Raw genomic sequence first — 15817 nt, 5'->3', positions numbered from 1 at the left:
GTATTCCTGGCCTCTGAGTATTGTGTTTGTGTCCGTTGTGCAAGTGGACTAGTGTCCAGTTTATGGAATTGCATTTGATTGATAGAGATGGTTTTGATCCTAAATGCTTCCTTTTGCTTTCTCATAATAACGTGTAACAAAGTTACTACAGGTTAGATTTGTAGTAATTTCAGGACCCTAACTGGCCCCCTCTTTTAGGATAGATCTCTGCAAATCTGCTTCCCTTGCCCTTTCCATTTTTCTCACCCTAGTAAATTTATTTGGATCCCTGGATACGATTCAGTTAAGTTGTGTTCATGGAATGAGGTCCACTCACACAACAGGGCCCCCCCACACTCTGCTCCCTGTATGCCCTCTGAACCCCCTAAATCTGCTTTGGATGCTTTGGGCAACCCACCAAACAGATTTCAAGGGAGGCATGGGGAGGAAAAGGGGTGAAGTCTCGTTGCATGATCAGACCTCATTTCATGCATGCATGTTGAATTCTGCCCCATCTCTTTGCAGAACTGTACTAGTTGAATGAGCTACGCTATTGTAAACTTAAGATAGTGTGAAACAGGGAGCTTAGAGGCAAGGAAGTGTTTAATAGGAAAGTAGTTGGCTCACTTTCCTGTCTTGAGTGAGAGATCAGCGTTCTTTATTGTTTCCTGTCTTAGTAGGAAGTTGTGTCTTGAACTGGTACAAAAGTTTATATAAAGCAAAATCCTAGAAAAACCCATGCATATACTTTGGTCATTATGAATATTTTAATTATCAAAAGTGTTCACGGGCATATGTGTTTCAAGAATAACATTTAGCTTTTAAAAACTCATGCATAGCCATCAATAGGTTGTATTGGAGGCAAATGGTGTTTCAGTCAGCACCAGAGAAGCTTACAGTTGCTGATGATTCTCAGCCCCTATTGACATCAGCAGCCCTTACGTGTATTGCATCTACCAACCAGCCAGGAAGTGCTCAGTAGCCTGGTGCTGAATGAAATGACCTCCCCCAGCAGTTATCAGTAAAAACATGCCTACCCTCACTGGGTGCCACTGCAAACAAATGATTTCTTGTTCTATTTTGTGATTATTTCTTGATTTATATAACATATTTTTGTTGTATTTCCCCCCCAGATGAACAGTGAGCAGAAACAAATAAGAGTAAGTGTTGTTTTTTTAACTTGTTGCAAGATTCTGATAGATTCTTTCTAAAGAGTGTGTACATAAGGAATTAGAAATTATGTAAATATGTCCAATATCTAGTTGCTGATCACTATATGGAGAAGTAACGTAGGCCTGGTTTGCAGGTCACAGTAAGCCAAACTATGGTTTACTGGGACCATGTGAACAAGTGAGCTGCTTTTCCCCTCCCTAGTATTCTTTACTCATGCACTGTGTGCTGAGCTAAACCAATATAATTTATGCTGTTTTGTATTCTAGGTGTTAGATTATATAGTCAAGCAACGTTTACTTTTTTACTTTTTTACTAATACATTTTTTGCATTTAACTGAAAGAAAGTTGCCTATTTCCTTAATAACTGATCTGGTCGTGTCAACCAGATTGTGTTCATGATCATTTCATTGTCATTGTCATTTCATTGTCATGTCATTTCAGAACAACTATCTCTTTTTGAAGAATTGTGTTGAAAGTAATCCAGTAGTGCCTATTCAGCAAGAGTGGTTAGATTCCATGCTCACTTTGGTACCTAATAATCTAATGGAAGGCAAGGGCAGAATGAAATTGGTGGAGGAGCTCTTAGCTGAGATAACAAATGATTATGAAATGAGCATGAAGAGATACATGGGTGAGTTCCACTAGCAATATTGTCTCATGTCTATACAAGTTATATTCCACCTTATGTTTATGTTGATACTGCAAAACATCCCTTAGCAAGTTATTTTCCCCATATATACCTACAAATGCTTTTGTAGAACATAAAGCATATTTTATAGCTGGTATTTTATTTTAGAGGAGCAGTAATGTAAATCAAACAATAATAGCTTTCAGCTACATAAAATCTTGACAAAAGAGGTACCAAAAACTACATTATTTTTTGTCTTTATGGCGTTTTCTGCATTCTAATTTTCTTCAAAGCATGCTTTTATTTTTGTTCTTCGTAATTGTTGGTATTTGCATAGCACATCACATACATCACCTCAGTACAGTAGCACCTCTGCTAATGTTACCGTCGGGTAACATAAACTTTGGATTTTGAAAGCGGCAAATCTGGAAGTGTTTCACCGCGTGTACATGCTCAGAAGCACTCTACCGCACCGCGCACATGCGCAGAAGCGGTCCCTCTGATTGCAGAAACCTCAGGATCCGACCGGAGCCCTGGAACGGATCCTGTCCTCAACCGGAGGTACCACTGAGTGCTGTCAACAACTGTTAACAACTATACTTTTATATCCTGCCTTTCCTTCAATGACCCCAAGGCAGTGCACATAGTTCTCATTCCCATCTTACAATGATCCTGAGAAGTATTTTAGTCTGAGAGGTAGTGAGTCCATGGCCACCCAGGGAAGTTCATAGTCCAGCATTCGAAATAACTTGCATCTTAAGCAAGTGTTTGGTTCTGGGGATCCACATGTAAACGCAAAAATTTGTAAAGTCAGGAAGCACCCCCCCGGGCTGCTTACCTGGCTTTGAGAAGGAGGTATGAGGGTTCTGGCAGTGTTCTAGAGCCATGTCCCCACTCAATTCACCAACCCTGGTAAGCAGGGTGCCAGGCTTTGGGGAGAAGCCATGAGAACTCTAGGACACTGCCAGAGCCCTCACGCTTCCTGCCCAAAGCCTGGTGCCTGCCTTACCCAGCTTTAGCAAGGAAGAATTAGTGCTCTGACAGCATCCCCCAGCACTCACTTACCCCTTCCTAAAGCCGGGTAAGCTTTTGATCGCAGCTCTGCATGAGTGGGCTTGGGAATAAATAAATGGAGGGTGGGTTTCTTCCACTCTTCATTTATTTATTCCCCACCCCTCGTACCTGCACAGAGCTGTGATCACGTAAGATAGCTCAGCTGGTAGAGCATGAGACTCTTCATCTCAGGATCATGGGTTTGCGCCCCACATTGGGCAAAAGATTCCTGTATTGGAGGGGGTTGGACTAGATGACCCTCATGGTCCCTTCCAACTGTACGATTCTATGATTTAGTGATTCTAAGGTGCGAGTTACCTGTACTACACCACTGCCATTATTATCATCCCTTTATTGTAGGTGGGGGCTGAGGCTAAGAGATGGTGGTTTACCTGCTTGTGGGTTTTCCAGGGGTATTTGGATGACCCCTGTTGGGAACAGGATACAAGTGAGTTCATAGTTAAGGCAAGACTTGAGCTTGGGATTTTATAGTCTCCACACTGCTGTCAGACCAGTGTTCGACCGAGTGACTCCTCCGGTCTATTCCTCTGATGATGATTAACAACCTGAGCCTTTGATAAGGCTCCAAGCACATTCCCCCATTACGCAGAGTATCCAGCACAGGGAAGGACAAGATAGTATGAGCTACATGGCTAAAGAGTTTTATTTCTCGCTACGCAGACAGAAAAGAAACATCCTCTCTCTGTGAGAGCAGAGAGCAACTGAACAACAAAGGAACAGGAAACCAGCAACATCACATCCGTCTCCTGTCTTCCGTGAGACTTCCAACAGTCTGGAATGTCTCTGGAATGCAAAACGGAGTCTTGTGATTCCAAGAGCACTGCACAGTGGCAACACACAGAAACCAACATCTGCACCCATACTTGGCACATGTCAATACATTGTTTTTTTAAAAAAACCCAAATCTCTGTTTACTTAACAAATGTGCTAATATAAAATGTATAAGCTGTTTTCCCGTAGTACCGGAGGGAACACATTAAAAAATGTAACAGTCCTGTTGATTTGGTTAGTAGGAAATAAAAAAAAAATGAGGTAGCATTCTTTAAAGTAATGTTTCCTAATTTATAATATTGTTGCTCCCTTCAGTTGTATAAGTGTTACAATTTATACATATGTTACAGTGCGAAGTGTTCTTGTCAAACCAAACGTAAAATTGCTTGAATATGAGAAAGAGGAACCTTTGCCGGTTGAACCTATGTGAGTAAATTAAATTAATGAATGCTTTAGGGTCTAATCAACCCACCATTTGAATGTATACCCAGTACAAGGCACCCTACTCACATCTGTAGTTTGCTGGTGGCTAATATTGAGATGGTAATTCACTATGAGCTGGTTTAGACATAATACTAAGTCATAGTTTTGTGTTGGAGACATGGGCCTACTCTTGCTTCCCCTGCTTTAGTGCAAATATAAGGAAGAGATTGGAAGCACCCCCCCCCCCCTGTTTTTTGCTAACCAAGTTTGCAATTATGTCCAAACTGGGAATTGCAATTAGTGTTAACTATGATTGATCTGAACGATCTATGATTGTAAACCATGGTTTCAGCCATATTTAAAATTAACTACAGTTTGTCCCACTTCAGACATAATGACAAATTATGGTCATTTGAAAACAAAGGGCAGATTTTTCAAACATAATTTCATAGACGTTCCACATCATTATTCCATTTGAGTGTGCATATGCAGTTGGAGCAGCAAAAAGATCACTGGAATATGAGGCTAGGGGTTGAAAATATAATCTCTTGAAAATTGAGTTTCCATGTCCTTGTATACTTTTAAAATGGATTAAGACTGTGAATATGAAATTAGTTACAGCAGGAGGTGTGGGCAGGTTGTGAGGGTGTGACCCTGGGCCACAAAGATAGGAGGGGATACACTGGCTGCAGCTTTAATAATATATTTTGTGATTAAATTTGTGGATGCCATGTGCAAGAACTAAAGTATACCTTAGGCCTTTAACATCACCAAAGAGAGCATACTTTTTCTTGTGTCTGCTGAAATGAATGCAACATGTGCAAGAACATGATGTTGCAATACTCTCACTCCTTTAAATGGGTCCTATGCAGGAAAAGCTAAGGAAAGGTTGCCTCTGCTATGACCTGGCAGATATTTAAATGAGCAATGCTGTGGCTTGGAGTTGAGTACTCCATTGTGATGGGTGGTGGTTGCGGACCTTCGCCCCCATCCACCACCGCCAGCGGCAGAAGCCCATGTGCTTGCCAGCCATTAAGGGAATTCCCCAGCCAGCAGAAGTACTGAGCTGGATTCCCTGCCAGAAAGTCAAAACTAAATGGGCCAATCAGAGGCCCTGCTGGAGGGGCAGTGCCTTGTCGCCTGGCCAGCCATTGGCTGTGTGCCATGCCCACGCAGGCAGCAATGCACAAAAAGCCGGCTGTGGCTGCTCTCCGCAGCACAGTTGACCACAGATCTTGCTTGTGGGCATCTCATAAGCATCTGGTTGACCTCTGTTGCTGGGCCAGAAGGGCCATTAGCCTAATCAAGCAGCCTCTCCTTCTCTTCTCATGTTAGAAGTGTGCACTCTGTCTTCTTAGCTAGAAACTTTCTGAATATTGAAGGATCTTAAGCAGTTGGTGAAATGGTGCAACTTAGATTCTGGCTCCTTGGGTGAGGTATATGATGAACCCCTTGCCTGAAAAGTGAGTTCAGGTACCAAGCCATCTTCATACATTGGTGATTTTAAAGGCAAAAATTATGTATGATCCGCTTCTATTTCTGATTAAGCTTTGTTGCATGGGCTTCTGTTTAATATCTTAATTTTATTCATTTCCTCCTCTCTCAGAGGATTAGACTTTTCCAGACCCTGGCATAAAAGCTTTCTACAAGCAAGAAAACAGATATTTGCAAATCTACATATTCTGCACCCAACTCTAAGAATTTTACTGGATATTGGTTATAAAACCTTTTCAAAGTTACTTGTAGTAGATGTGTCAAATTTCAGGTAAAGTTGATGTTGTTGCATTAATATTCTAAATATGGTGTGTACGTGTAATTCTAATTAGGTTCACATAGCATTAAACTTCAGTTTATTTTATGTAAAAACTATATTTAATGTGTCATACTAAGACCACAATTCCTATTGAATTCCATTAGATTTACTCCCTAGTAAATGAGTTTAAGGTTGTAGTCTAATATCTTTACATGCTAGTCATGTAAGGCAGCCAAAATGAAATGTTGCTGCACTTACCCTATCCTATAACTATTATTTTCCTATATATTAATGGCAAACTCATTCTCTCTCTGGGTCCTTATATAGTCAAAGGGGCACCCCTCATGCAAAAGAGTGAGGTATTGGCAGTCTTGGGGGAAACTCCAAGGTTTTCAGAAGTACAAAAATATTTAGGGGGAAAAACCTAAATGGGAAGGAAACCAAAAACAGCCCTATGAGTACTGACCACGCTCAGCAGGCACAAAATGCTGACTGTTGAGAGACTGACAGAAAACTGAAAGGAAATGGGGAATGGAATGGAGTGTCCTGGAAGTGGGTATCACCTGCTGACTGGAACCCTGAATAGGAGCATGTCATACTGCAATGTTTTGTTGAAGGTCCTATTTGTGTTATCTTTGGTTTGGAGGTTTTTTTTTTTTTTTTGGTTTTTTTTTTTTGCAACCAATGTGCTCAAGAGTCTTATATAAGATATGGGCTGTGTTTAATTCTTTAACATGACATTTTCATTGTGTATCCTGATCACATTTTTTTCTGATAAGCAACATAATTAGATGTGTTTCAATGCAGCTTCCCTTTCCAGACCAGTCTTCTCTTCTTAATATTTAGGTCGAGGGGCCCAATTGAGTATGAATCTCTTCAGAATGATGTGTCTATAAACTGCTTAAAAACTGAAGAAAAGTTATTAAACACATGGTACCCGAGGGTTATCAATCTCTTCACTAGAAAAGAAGCCCTGGAGGGTGTAAAGCCCGACAAAGTTGATAGTTTCTATAATTGTGTGTCTACACTTATGTCTAATCAGGTAACACTAATTTTTCATGTCAGTAACAAATGTGTGTCCTATCCAGAGCTGTTGTCCCACTGTGCATCTTCACAAGTCCTGAGTTCCCAGATAATTTTAACAGACAAAGAACCCTCTGCCTTCGTTGAAATGCATACAAACCCTCTTGTGGAAGAAGTAGAGCTTTGTGTGTGAATCAGAAATTCTGTACCTGCTTTACTCTACTTCTATAGTATGTACTACTTTTGCAGCAAGAAGGTGGGAGAAGGGAACAGTAGGGTTGCTATATTTCAAGAACTATAAGTCCAGACACAAAAGTTGTTGAGCGTTTTTGGGGAAGTCAACAATGAATTTGTATTGGATGTAAATTTGTTAAAACTTTTGAAAACTTAGAAAAATTAATTGGCAAAAAAAAAAAGAAGAAAAAAGAAATTCTGTACCTGCAAGAGTTCAGTGCGTCAGGGTGTGGGTGTATGTATATGTATGTGTATGTATGTGTATGTGTATATATATATATATATATATGAGATAACATTTATTGTCCCCCAGCAGCTGGAGATTAATGTTATTTTTTTTAAAGCAGGAGAAAATAATATTTCGCCATACAATGTTAGGTGTCATTCTGAATATTCAGCATGAAACAAATTAGCATTTTAGTTAATCTGAGCTCTGAGTGTTTCAGCAGATTGGCAGGTTATAAATGGTTTAAATTAATAAATGCAATTCTCTACCAGTGAGGGCCCCAAAGCAGACACAATATTTAGGCTGCACACCTGCCAGAGGAGTGGCAGCAGAGAATCCCCTCCTGTTAGCACCCGCAGGAGTGGTACAGATGGTTCCTGTGGTTTGTTGCTCTAAATTTTCATCCTTTACTTGAAATTTCAGAATTTGCATTTTAATATAATTTGGAATTATTAATGCTGAACTAGATTTTAGGCCTGGTGTATTAGAATAATTATTTAGATGTCTCTAAAATACTTGTTTGCATGAACTTGCTATGATTGGGAGTGGGGGTTAGCTTTATGTGGTTATTTACTGGCCACGTGCAATGAAATCTACCTGTGATTTATGTATTTTTTAGCTAAAGGAATTATTGAAAAGAACGGTTGAGGCTTATGTGAAACTATTTGATCTTGAAGACCAAAGACGTCTGCCTTTGTTTAAGATGGAGCTAACTTTTGATGATGAGAAAATGGACTTCTATCCATCGTTTCAAGATCTGGAAGATGCTATTTTGTTTATAGTTCTTTTGATTTCACAGACTCTGCAGGTTGTTTAATATGTTGTTACTTTATTTCATAAATTCTTTAAGAATTTAAATAACATACCTCTATAGATTTCAATTGAACACAGGTAATCATAAATGTTACATGCCACCTCCACTGTTGAATGTATTCATTAGTCATCTGTAGCAAAAAGCAAGGGTTTTCCCAGAAGGGAGTTGGTTGTGAAATCCCTGCTGCTCGTGCTTGGACATATATTTTTTTTTGCATTGTCCCCACAACATCATTGTCATCAAATGCCAGCCCATACTTTTTATTCATTTTAGCAGACTGAGCTCTTCTGCAAAGAATCAAATTAATAAAAATTATTATACAGTGGTACCTCGGTTTTCTAACGTAATGTGTTCTGGAAGACCGTTTGAGTTCTGAAATGTTCAAAAACCAAAGCACTGTCTGTCACAAAAACAAATTGGTTGCAAGAGAGCTCTTGAGATTAGTAGAAGCCACTTGGCATGTTTGACCTCTGAGGCATGTTGGAGTATTTCTGGGTTTACAGCGTTCGAAAACCGAAATGTTTGTCGACGGAGGCGTTTGAAAACCGAGGTACCACTGTACATCCACAGTCACTGTGGGGTGTGGAGCCTCATTAACACATTTTTGGTGTTGGTGACATTCTGGTGGGTGTCCTGTGTCAGCACTCCCAACTTCTGTTTGCTGCTTATCTCAGCATGACCAAGACATTTTGTTTCTGGCAGACCACATGTGCTGAAAGCACACCCATATTTCAGCAACCTGATTTGAAGAAACTATTCACTCTGGAGAAAACTGTAAACACATTGTGCTTAAAAAAAATGGAGGTCATGCACATCGTTCCCCAACCTTGGGCCTCCAGCTGTTTTTGGACTACAACTCCCATCATCCCTCGCTAGCAAGACCAGTGGTCAAGGATGATGGGAATTGTAGTCCAAAAACAGCTGGAGGCCCAAGGTTGGGGAACACTGATGTACATGACCTCATTATTAGTATTTCATTATGGCTGTGGTTTATTCGGGGGGTGGGAGAATGTGTGATTGTGTTGGTAGTGGTAAGGATTATTCCTGTGGGGTGTTCCTAATTCTTTGGGGCGTTGTCATCCATCTCACTCCAAACTACAGACTGATATACCTATCACTCTGGTTCAAGACCTCAGTATTAAAATTTAAAAAACAAACAAATGGAAATTGATATTCTCCCTTTCTCCCAGAATACAGCCTTCCATTTTGCCTAATGAGAGATATCTATTCTTGTGCTGTTGTGCATTTTTTAAAGGGGGAAATGTGCCTATACACAGATGCAGAAATACCTGCACAAATGTCAGAATGGAAGAGGGTAGTGGAGGGTGTGGTAGGAGCAGTTGAGGGTACGGACAAAATAACAGAGCCCAGACACATTCTGTGAAGCTGCACTCATTGGGCACGAAATGTCTGATTAGCAGCAAATATCCAAACAGAACGTGTGGAATGTAATGTGTTAATCAAGCACACATAACAGAACCTGAACAGCCCATTTGTACTATAAAGCTTCCATTTGAAAGTATCCAAAGTGTGATGGCAGAATCTGTTGTTGAAGCAAAATAGCTGAACAGTCAGATCCGAAACAAATTGCAAAGAGGCTTAGAGAACAATTTCATTTAAAAAAGCAATGTGCCGCATGTTTACTCACAAGTAATTCTAAGTGCATATTAAATTAATGTTGATCACTGTAAGGTGATATAAAACTTTTCTAAAAGTTAAGTTATTCTTTTGGATATGTTTTAAGGAATCATTGACAAGTTTATTTATTATTGCTTGTAATCATTATGAAATCGCAATTTAAAGGCCTTAAAGAACTCTTGCGTGTTTTGAACAGAATGTCCAGGCAGTACATTCCTGGCTAGCCGGTGGGACCACAGTTGCAACTATTGATACGGAACTTCCTGAGCATGTTATATCATGGGCAAACTCTGTACTGAGGGAAGCAATTAATGAAAACTTGAAAGGGCCAAAAGCACAGTTGGATTATTATTGTAAGTCATTTTAAGTGGAGCTTTGAAATATAGTGGTCTCAAAATAACCTTGCAAAATAATAGTTAACAAACTTTTATTGCTTTGCAGTAGACAAATATGGCTGGCTAGTAGATGGGACTGCAGATGATCGAATAAGAGAATTTGTAACTGAGGAGCATAGTTTTGATGAATATGCAGAGGTAATTTTCCTATATAATTACAGGTAAATCCAGCTTGCAAAGTTGTAGGTAAGTATGTTTTGTCTCTGGATTTAGCAGTCTTATGCCCACTGCACCCCCTTTTAGACAGCCACATGTGTGTGACTTCAGTTGTGAAGCACATAAGTAACATTTCTCTTCTCCCCCACACTCTTTCCCATGCTTTACAACTGTTTAGATATTTTGATATGTTAGAGCAACCCCCCCATGTTTTCCAGCCCCGATTTTAAAAAACCTATTCTTTTTATTTGTCATTTAAATCATGACATCATCATGTCTGTAGGAATAAAATGGCGTTTGATTCTGCTGCCCTAGGGCTGAACACATTTACATAGGAAGAAGTATAATTTTGTTGCAACAATGATATTTTTTTTAAAGGAAAAATAATTAAATTAGCCCCCACGTACATGTCTGCCCACTGCTTCCTGCCTGTAATAATAATAATAATAATTTATTGGTTTCCCCAAGCCACTCTGGGCGGCTTCCAACAGAATATAAAAATACAATAGTCTATTAAACATTAAGAGCTTCCCTAAACAGGGCTGTCTTCAGATGTCTTCTAAAAGTTTGGTAGTTTTTCTCTTTGACATCTGGTGGGAGGGTGTTCCACAGGGCGGGTGCCACTACCAGGAAGGCCCTCTGCCTGGTTCCCTGTAACTTGGCTTCTTGCAACAAGGAAACCACCAGAAGGCCCTCGGCAGTGGACCTCAGTGTCCGGGCAGAATGATGGGGGTGGAGACACTCCTTCAGGTATACTGGACCGAGGCCGTTTAGGGCTTTAAAGGTCAGCACCAACACTTTGAATTGTGCTCGGAAACGTAGTTTTAAAAGAGAAGAAAGAAGGCTGAGGTGACCATCACCAACCCCGATTCCATGAACTCTGACATAATCATACTGGCCCAGGTGCTGATGCCAGGCCTGTTTGTTGGTGCCTCCCATAGTCTGACCCCCTCTTGGTGGTTATTAAGGAGCAGGCTGGACTTTAGCCCCAAGCTCCCAGCAGCACAGCTGGCAGCTTGTGTTCTGCAAGAATAGATAAAATGTATTTGCTGCTATTGGAACGCCCTTCATCTCCTGTTCTCCAAGTCTAATTCAGTTGTACTGCATTAAAAGGCAGTGGAAGTTCTGAAGCTCCACATTCTGTCCTATCTGTAGCAAGAGAGATGAGACATTTTGGCAGCAGAGCACTGCGTGTATGTGAGTGGACAAAGGGGAGACAATAGGAGGCCAGAAAGAAGACTGCAACAATCCTTACAACCACATCATTTTATAAAGGGCAATCCTCCAGGGATTGCTTGGTTGGATAGAGCAACGGATGTGACTCTTACTTTTGTATGGTGCACTGCATTTCAGTCATAGAGAAGCCTACACACACAAATCCCTTCAGGCAAGCACGAATCATTATCACAATTCAAGGATCCATGCCAGCCAGGGAAATTACTAAAGGAGGGTGTGGAGTAGGGCCAGTAAGAAATGTTGCCTTGGCAGAGTCCTGAGAGCTGGATAGAGAAGTCTCAAGGGTCACATTTGGCCTGCATGCCTGAAGTTTCCCACCCCTGGTATACTGTGTAGGATTGTGGTCCTATTCAAGAACGTACATGTTTTAAAGACTGCAGTTTAAATTAACAAATGTAATGTTCTTTTGAAGTTTATAGATGACTTTTTCAGTCTTGCAAAGGAAATAATGAGCTTGCCAATGATTGCTCATTTCCCTATGGTGCGATTAGACTGTGAAGATTTGAAGCAAGGTTTGAGCGACAAGGCAAAGAGCTTTGCAAATAAATTATTGTACATAATAGCAGAAAATCACAAATCGGAAAATAAAATGTAAGTAAATCTTGTTATTAATCATCTTTCACTTAAAATAGTTTTTGCCATATGCATAACATTGTTAATTCTACCCCACCCTGCTTTGTGTATTATTTTCTAGCATTGTAATTCACTATTGCTGCACACTGCGATCCTGGCCTTAAGCTCTGCTGTATGATGTCTGCATAGTACAGTAGTGACTGTTGCCCTTTGGGGCTGGTGGGTCAGAAGACAGGCTGGTCAACAGTAGTTGGAGCCAGAACCAATGACAGGCAGAAGCAATGAGTTCTGCCAGAAGCGAGCCTGCAGTAAATCACACGGAGTAGATTCAGTTAACTCTTGATTAGAAAAGCACTCTGTACAGGAGTGCTAGGCCTCATGAGCACAGCGACTCTCTTTGGTAGGTCTACCAGAGACTAAAGGTCCCTGCCTTCCTACAGCTGCCCAGGTCTCCTCTCCAGGGTTTCTCCCAAGCAATCTGAGACTATACCAGTGTGCCTGCCTTTGGTCCTCCTGCTTCATGCCTCTGGGAGTCCAGTGGGGAGGGGGAACTTGTCACAACAGGAGGGGGAGATCCCTGTCATTCTTCATCAGCCTGACTCATCTCTGCCTCTTAGTCTCCCTCCTCTCTTGCTTCCCCTTCCCCTTCTGCTTCTGGACTTCTTCCTGCCGCACACCCTCCCTCCTCACTAAACCCTCTTCAGCTTCTGACACATCCCCCCAATCTTCTTGCTCTTCTCCCTCTGACTACTTATCATTGTCCCACCACCAATCCCGGGGCTCCAAGCCTTCTTGGGGGTTCCCAATTCTAGTTTTGCCTTCATCCTTCTCCTTGGTGAGTTCTACAGTTACAACACTAAGACCAAGGAGGAGAACTGGTCTAGATGTAAGTAAGAAGGCAGATGGGGGGGAAAGGCTGGATGACGGAAGACTGAAGTTGCTGGATGGGGTAATGCCCCTTCTGTTCTAGGAGACCAGCCTCCACTGGTACAGTATAGAATTGGGTGCTGGACTCCCAGTGCTCATATCTTTTTTCCAGCATGAATAACTACCCTTGCCATTGCAGTGAAGTGTTAGCAGCTGCTGGAACGACAATGCCAGTTCTCAGTTAAACCACTGATTCTGCTTTTAATTGATATCTTAGTGTTTCTTATTTAACTGCGGCTCTTTTTACTTTCACATTACTAGCATTCTTGGTTTTGTATTTAGCATATGTTTAACTGTCTTACGTCATATTAAATGCTGATTATTATAATACTGCTAAGCATTTAGACCGTAATTTTACAAATAGTAGTTTGTGCTTTCATATATTGTGAGCCACCTTGGAAGGCTTATTCCTGGAAGATGGCATTGCAAGTGCTGAAAATAAGTAAATCTGTAAATAAATAAAATTCTATAAGCAAAACAGCAACAACTAAGTTTTAAATGGTGCAAAAGACTATGCAAATAGCTGGGGAAAGTTTGTGAAGGGAGGCAGGTCTACTTGACCTAAGGCGGGTAGCCCAGTGCCTTGGAAGATGGTGGAGAAATGTGCCATCAAATGTGTCAGTGAGATTGACTATTGAAGGCCATTGAAATGCAAGTTGAGACAAATAGTTCTGTCAAAGCTGCCTTCCATAGTGGTAGGTGGATGAACTGCTTTGAATGGTGATACATTGCTTCTAAATGAGTGATTTTCACAGCTTATGGATTCTGGATTCTGTCTTGAAGCTTGAGCACTAGGTGGCAGTCATAGCCATGCGTGTTTCCCCCCATCTTCAAAGCTGCATTTCCAGATACACTTACCTGGGAGTAAGCTCTGTTGAATTCAGTAGAGTTTCCTTAAATGCAATTACTCCCCCTCTTCCTGATAAGTTAAATAATAATGTTTATGGTTCAAGGAAAAAACAAATTATGTCTCTTAAACTTTGGCATATATCAACATAATAATATTTTTTTAGGATATGCAAGGAATTTGAGACCATCAAAGTACGTGCATTAAAACCTCCTGAGACAACAGAAGAAATGATGGAAAGCATAGTATATATAGACAAGGCTAAAACCGTAGGAATCCACAGTTTATATGAAAGGATCAAGGTAAGGTATCATATACTTTTAGGGTTGGGTTGTTGTTGTTTTTAAACTAAATGCACAATCATAGGTAGGATGTTGATTTAAAGCCATTTAACTTCAACTGGCTTTTCATTTTGTGCTCTTCCTTCTGCCTTTTGTCACTATGTGTACGGTAAGCGCCAGCATAGTAGAACCCAATAAGCTTTACTCACCAAGTAAACCTGCTCAGGCTGTACAGCTGCAACCCTATCCAACCTGAGGGATGGGTACATATAATCCTCAAGGAAATTACTGAACCATTTTGGTTTGGCTTCTTTGGATGGCTGGGCAAAGGAAAAACAAATCTGCTGGACTTAACATTAGGGACACGGACACACACACATACACACACACACAGACACACAATTATGGGATAAGAGAGAAGGAAAAACAATAGAAAGTTCTACATGCACTAAAAGGGGAGGGGCTCTTTCCTTAAGACATCTTGGGGTGGGAAGATAGAGCACAAGTAAGTACAGAAATCCCAACTATGCTGGGTTCTTGGGAAGGAAGGGGGGAAAGGAAGATTCCACCAGTCTTTCTCAACTGAACTCTGAAGCATCCCTTTCATTCTCTCAGTAAAGAGAGAACAACCTCATCCATCCAGGAGCAGGGTAAAGACTGCATTGCCTCACTGCATCCAGTTAGGAAGCTGCATTATCCCACTGGGTTCAGCTTGCCTTTTGAATCTCTCCCCTTTGAATATGTGGGCTCTTCTGGGACAACAGCAGCAGCTGTTTGCCAAAGCAATGTATTTAGTTTCTGTTCTGGAGGGGAAGGTGGGCAGTGGGCCTAAGAGCAACTCAGACTGTCTGGTGGGCTATAAGCTACTTGGGGGCCTCCTAGCATGAGGCCTGCATGGAGGAAAGATAACTTTCAGACAGGCTGCAAGAAATGGTGGCTCCTGTTAATTTATAAATAGATATAAACTATTCAACTATTTACTTTTCTAGGAAAGTCAACGGCGAATGAACTACCTCCTAGATGTTTTTACCTTTGACCCAGAAGGATTGTCACTGAATGCCACTGTCCTACTATGGCCTCAGAATATTAATCCCGTCTTTGATGAAAATGATGAAGTAAATATACGCATTTTTATATCAGATACTACACTATGTTAAAAAGCAATGCTTAGACTACAGGGTTGGAAATACTGGTAGTCTTGAGAGCTGATTTTGAAGCCTTCTGTGAGTCATGTCTAACATTAGAGGACAACTGAAGTTGGTCTGATATCGTGTAGTGTAGTGACTCTAGATAATGTTCACAAATCTTGATCCTCATGGATGCCTGCCACTAACTACTTCTCTGTCTTATAGCTTATTGAAAGGTCTAAACGTAAAGGTGAAAGTGACTTATTGGCCAAACGTGAGAAACTGATACTGGAAATAGATAGGCAAACTCGTCGTATGCACGAGTTTACAGAATACCAGGATTTGGATCGCATGCAACAGGTCTGTGGCACATGGTGTAAAGGGGATTTTTTACTTTGCATAAGGAATACACATACTTTGTGTGTAACGATGAAGCTTTATCTATGTGCTATAGTGCTAATTAAATTTAGCACTTTGCTGTTGAACATCATAATGGAATTTCGTTGCTTAGATCGGGGTCACGAAGCGTTTTAGGCCCA

At 40.9% G+C, this 15817-nt stretch overlaps 1 protein-coding gene across 1 annotated transcript in view; it reads left to right on the top strand.

Annotated features, from left to right (window-relative positions):
- Positions 1–15817, top strand: part of DNAH12 (dynein axonemal heavy chain 12) — a 93602-nt gene that overhangs the window by 7238 nt on the left and 70547 nt on the right. The window contains exons 4-15 of the mRNA XM_028719107.2: positions 1113–1139; positions 1594–1783; positions 3976–4051; positions 5655–5813; positions 6648–6843; positions 7904–8092; positions 9933–10089; positions 10178–10269; positions 11936–12114; positions 14037–14172; positions 15141–15266; positions 15504–15638. Of these exons, the coding sequence (XP_028574940.2) occupies positions 1113–1139; positions 1594–1783; positions 3976–4051; positions 5655–5813; positions 6648–6843; positions 7904–8092; positions 9933–10089; positions 10178–10269; positions 11936–12114; positions 14037–14172; positions 15141–15266; positions 15504–15638 (1662 nt within the window). The remainder of the gene's footprint in view (positions 1–1112; positions 1140–1593; positions 1784–3975; positions 4052–5654; positions 5814–6647; positions 6844–7903; positions 8093–9932; positions 10090–10177; positions 10270–11935; positions 12115–14036; positions 14173–15140; positions 15267–15503; positions 15639–15817) is intronic.

This window comes from Podarcis muralis, chromosome 2, assembly GCF_964188315.1.
Source record: "Podarcis muralis chromosome 2, rPodMur119.hap1.1, whole genome shotgun sequence".
NCBI lineage: Eukaryota > Metazoa > Chordata > Lepidosauria > Squamata > Lacertidae > Podarcis > Podarcis muralis.
The sequence above is the reverse complement of the archived record's forward strand: the minus strand, read 5'-3'. Positions and strand labels throughout refer to the sequence as shown.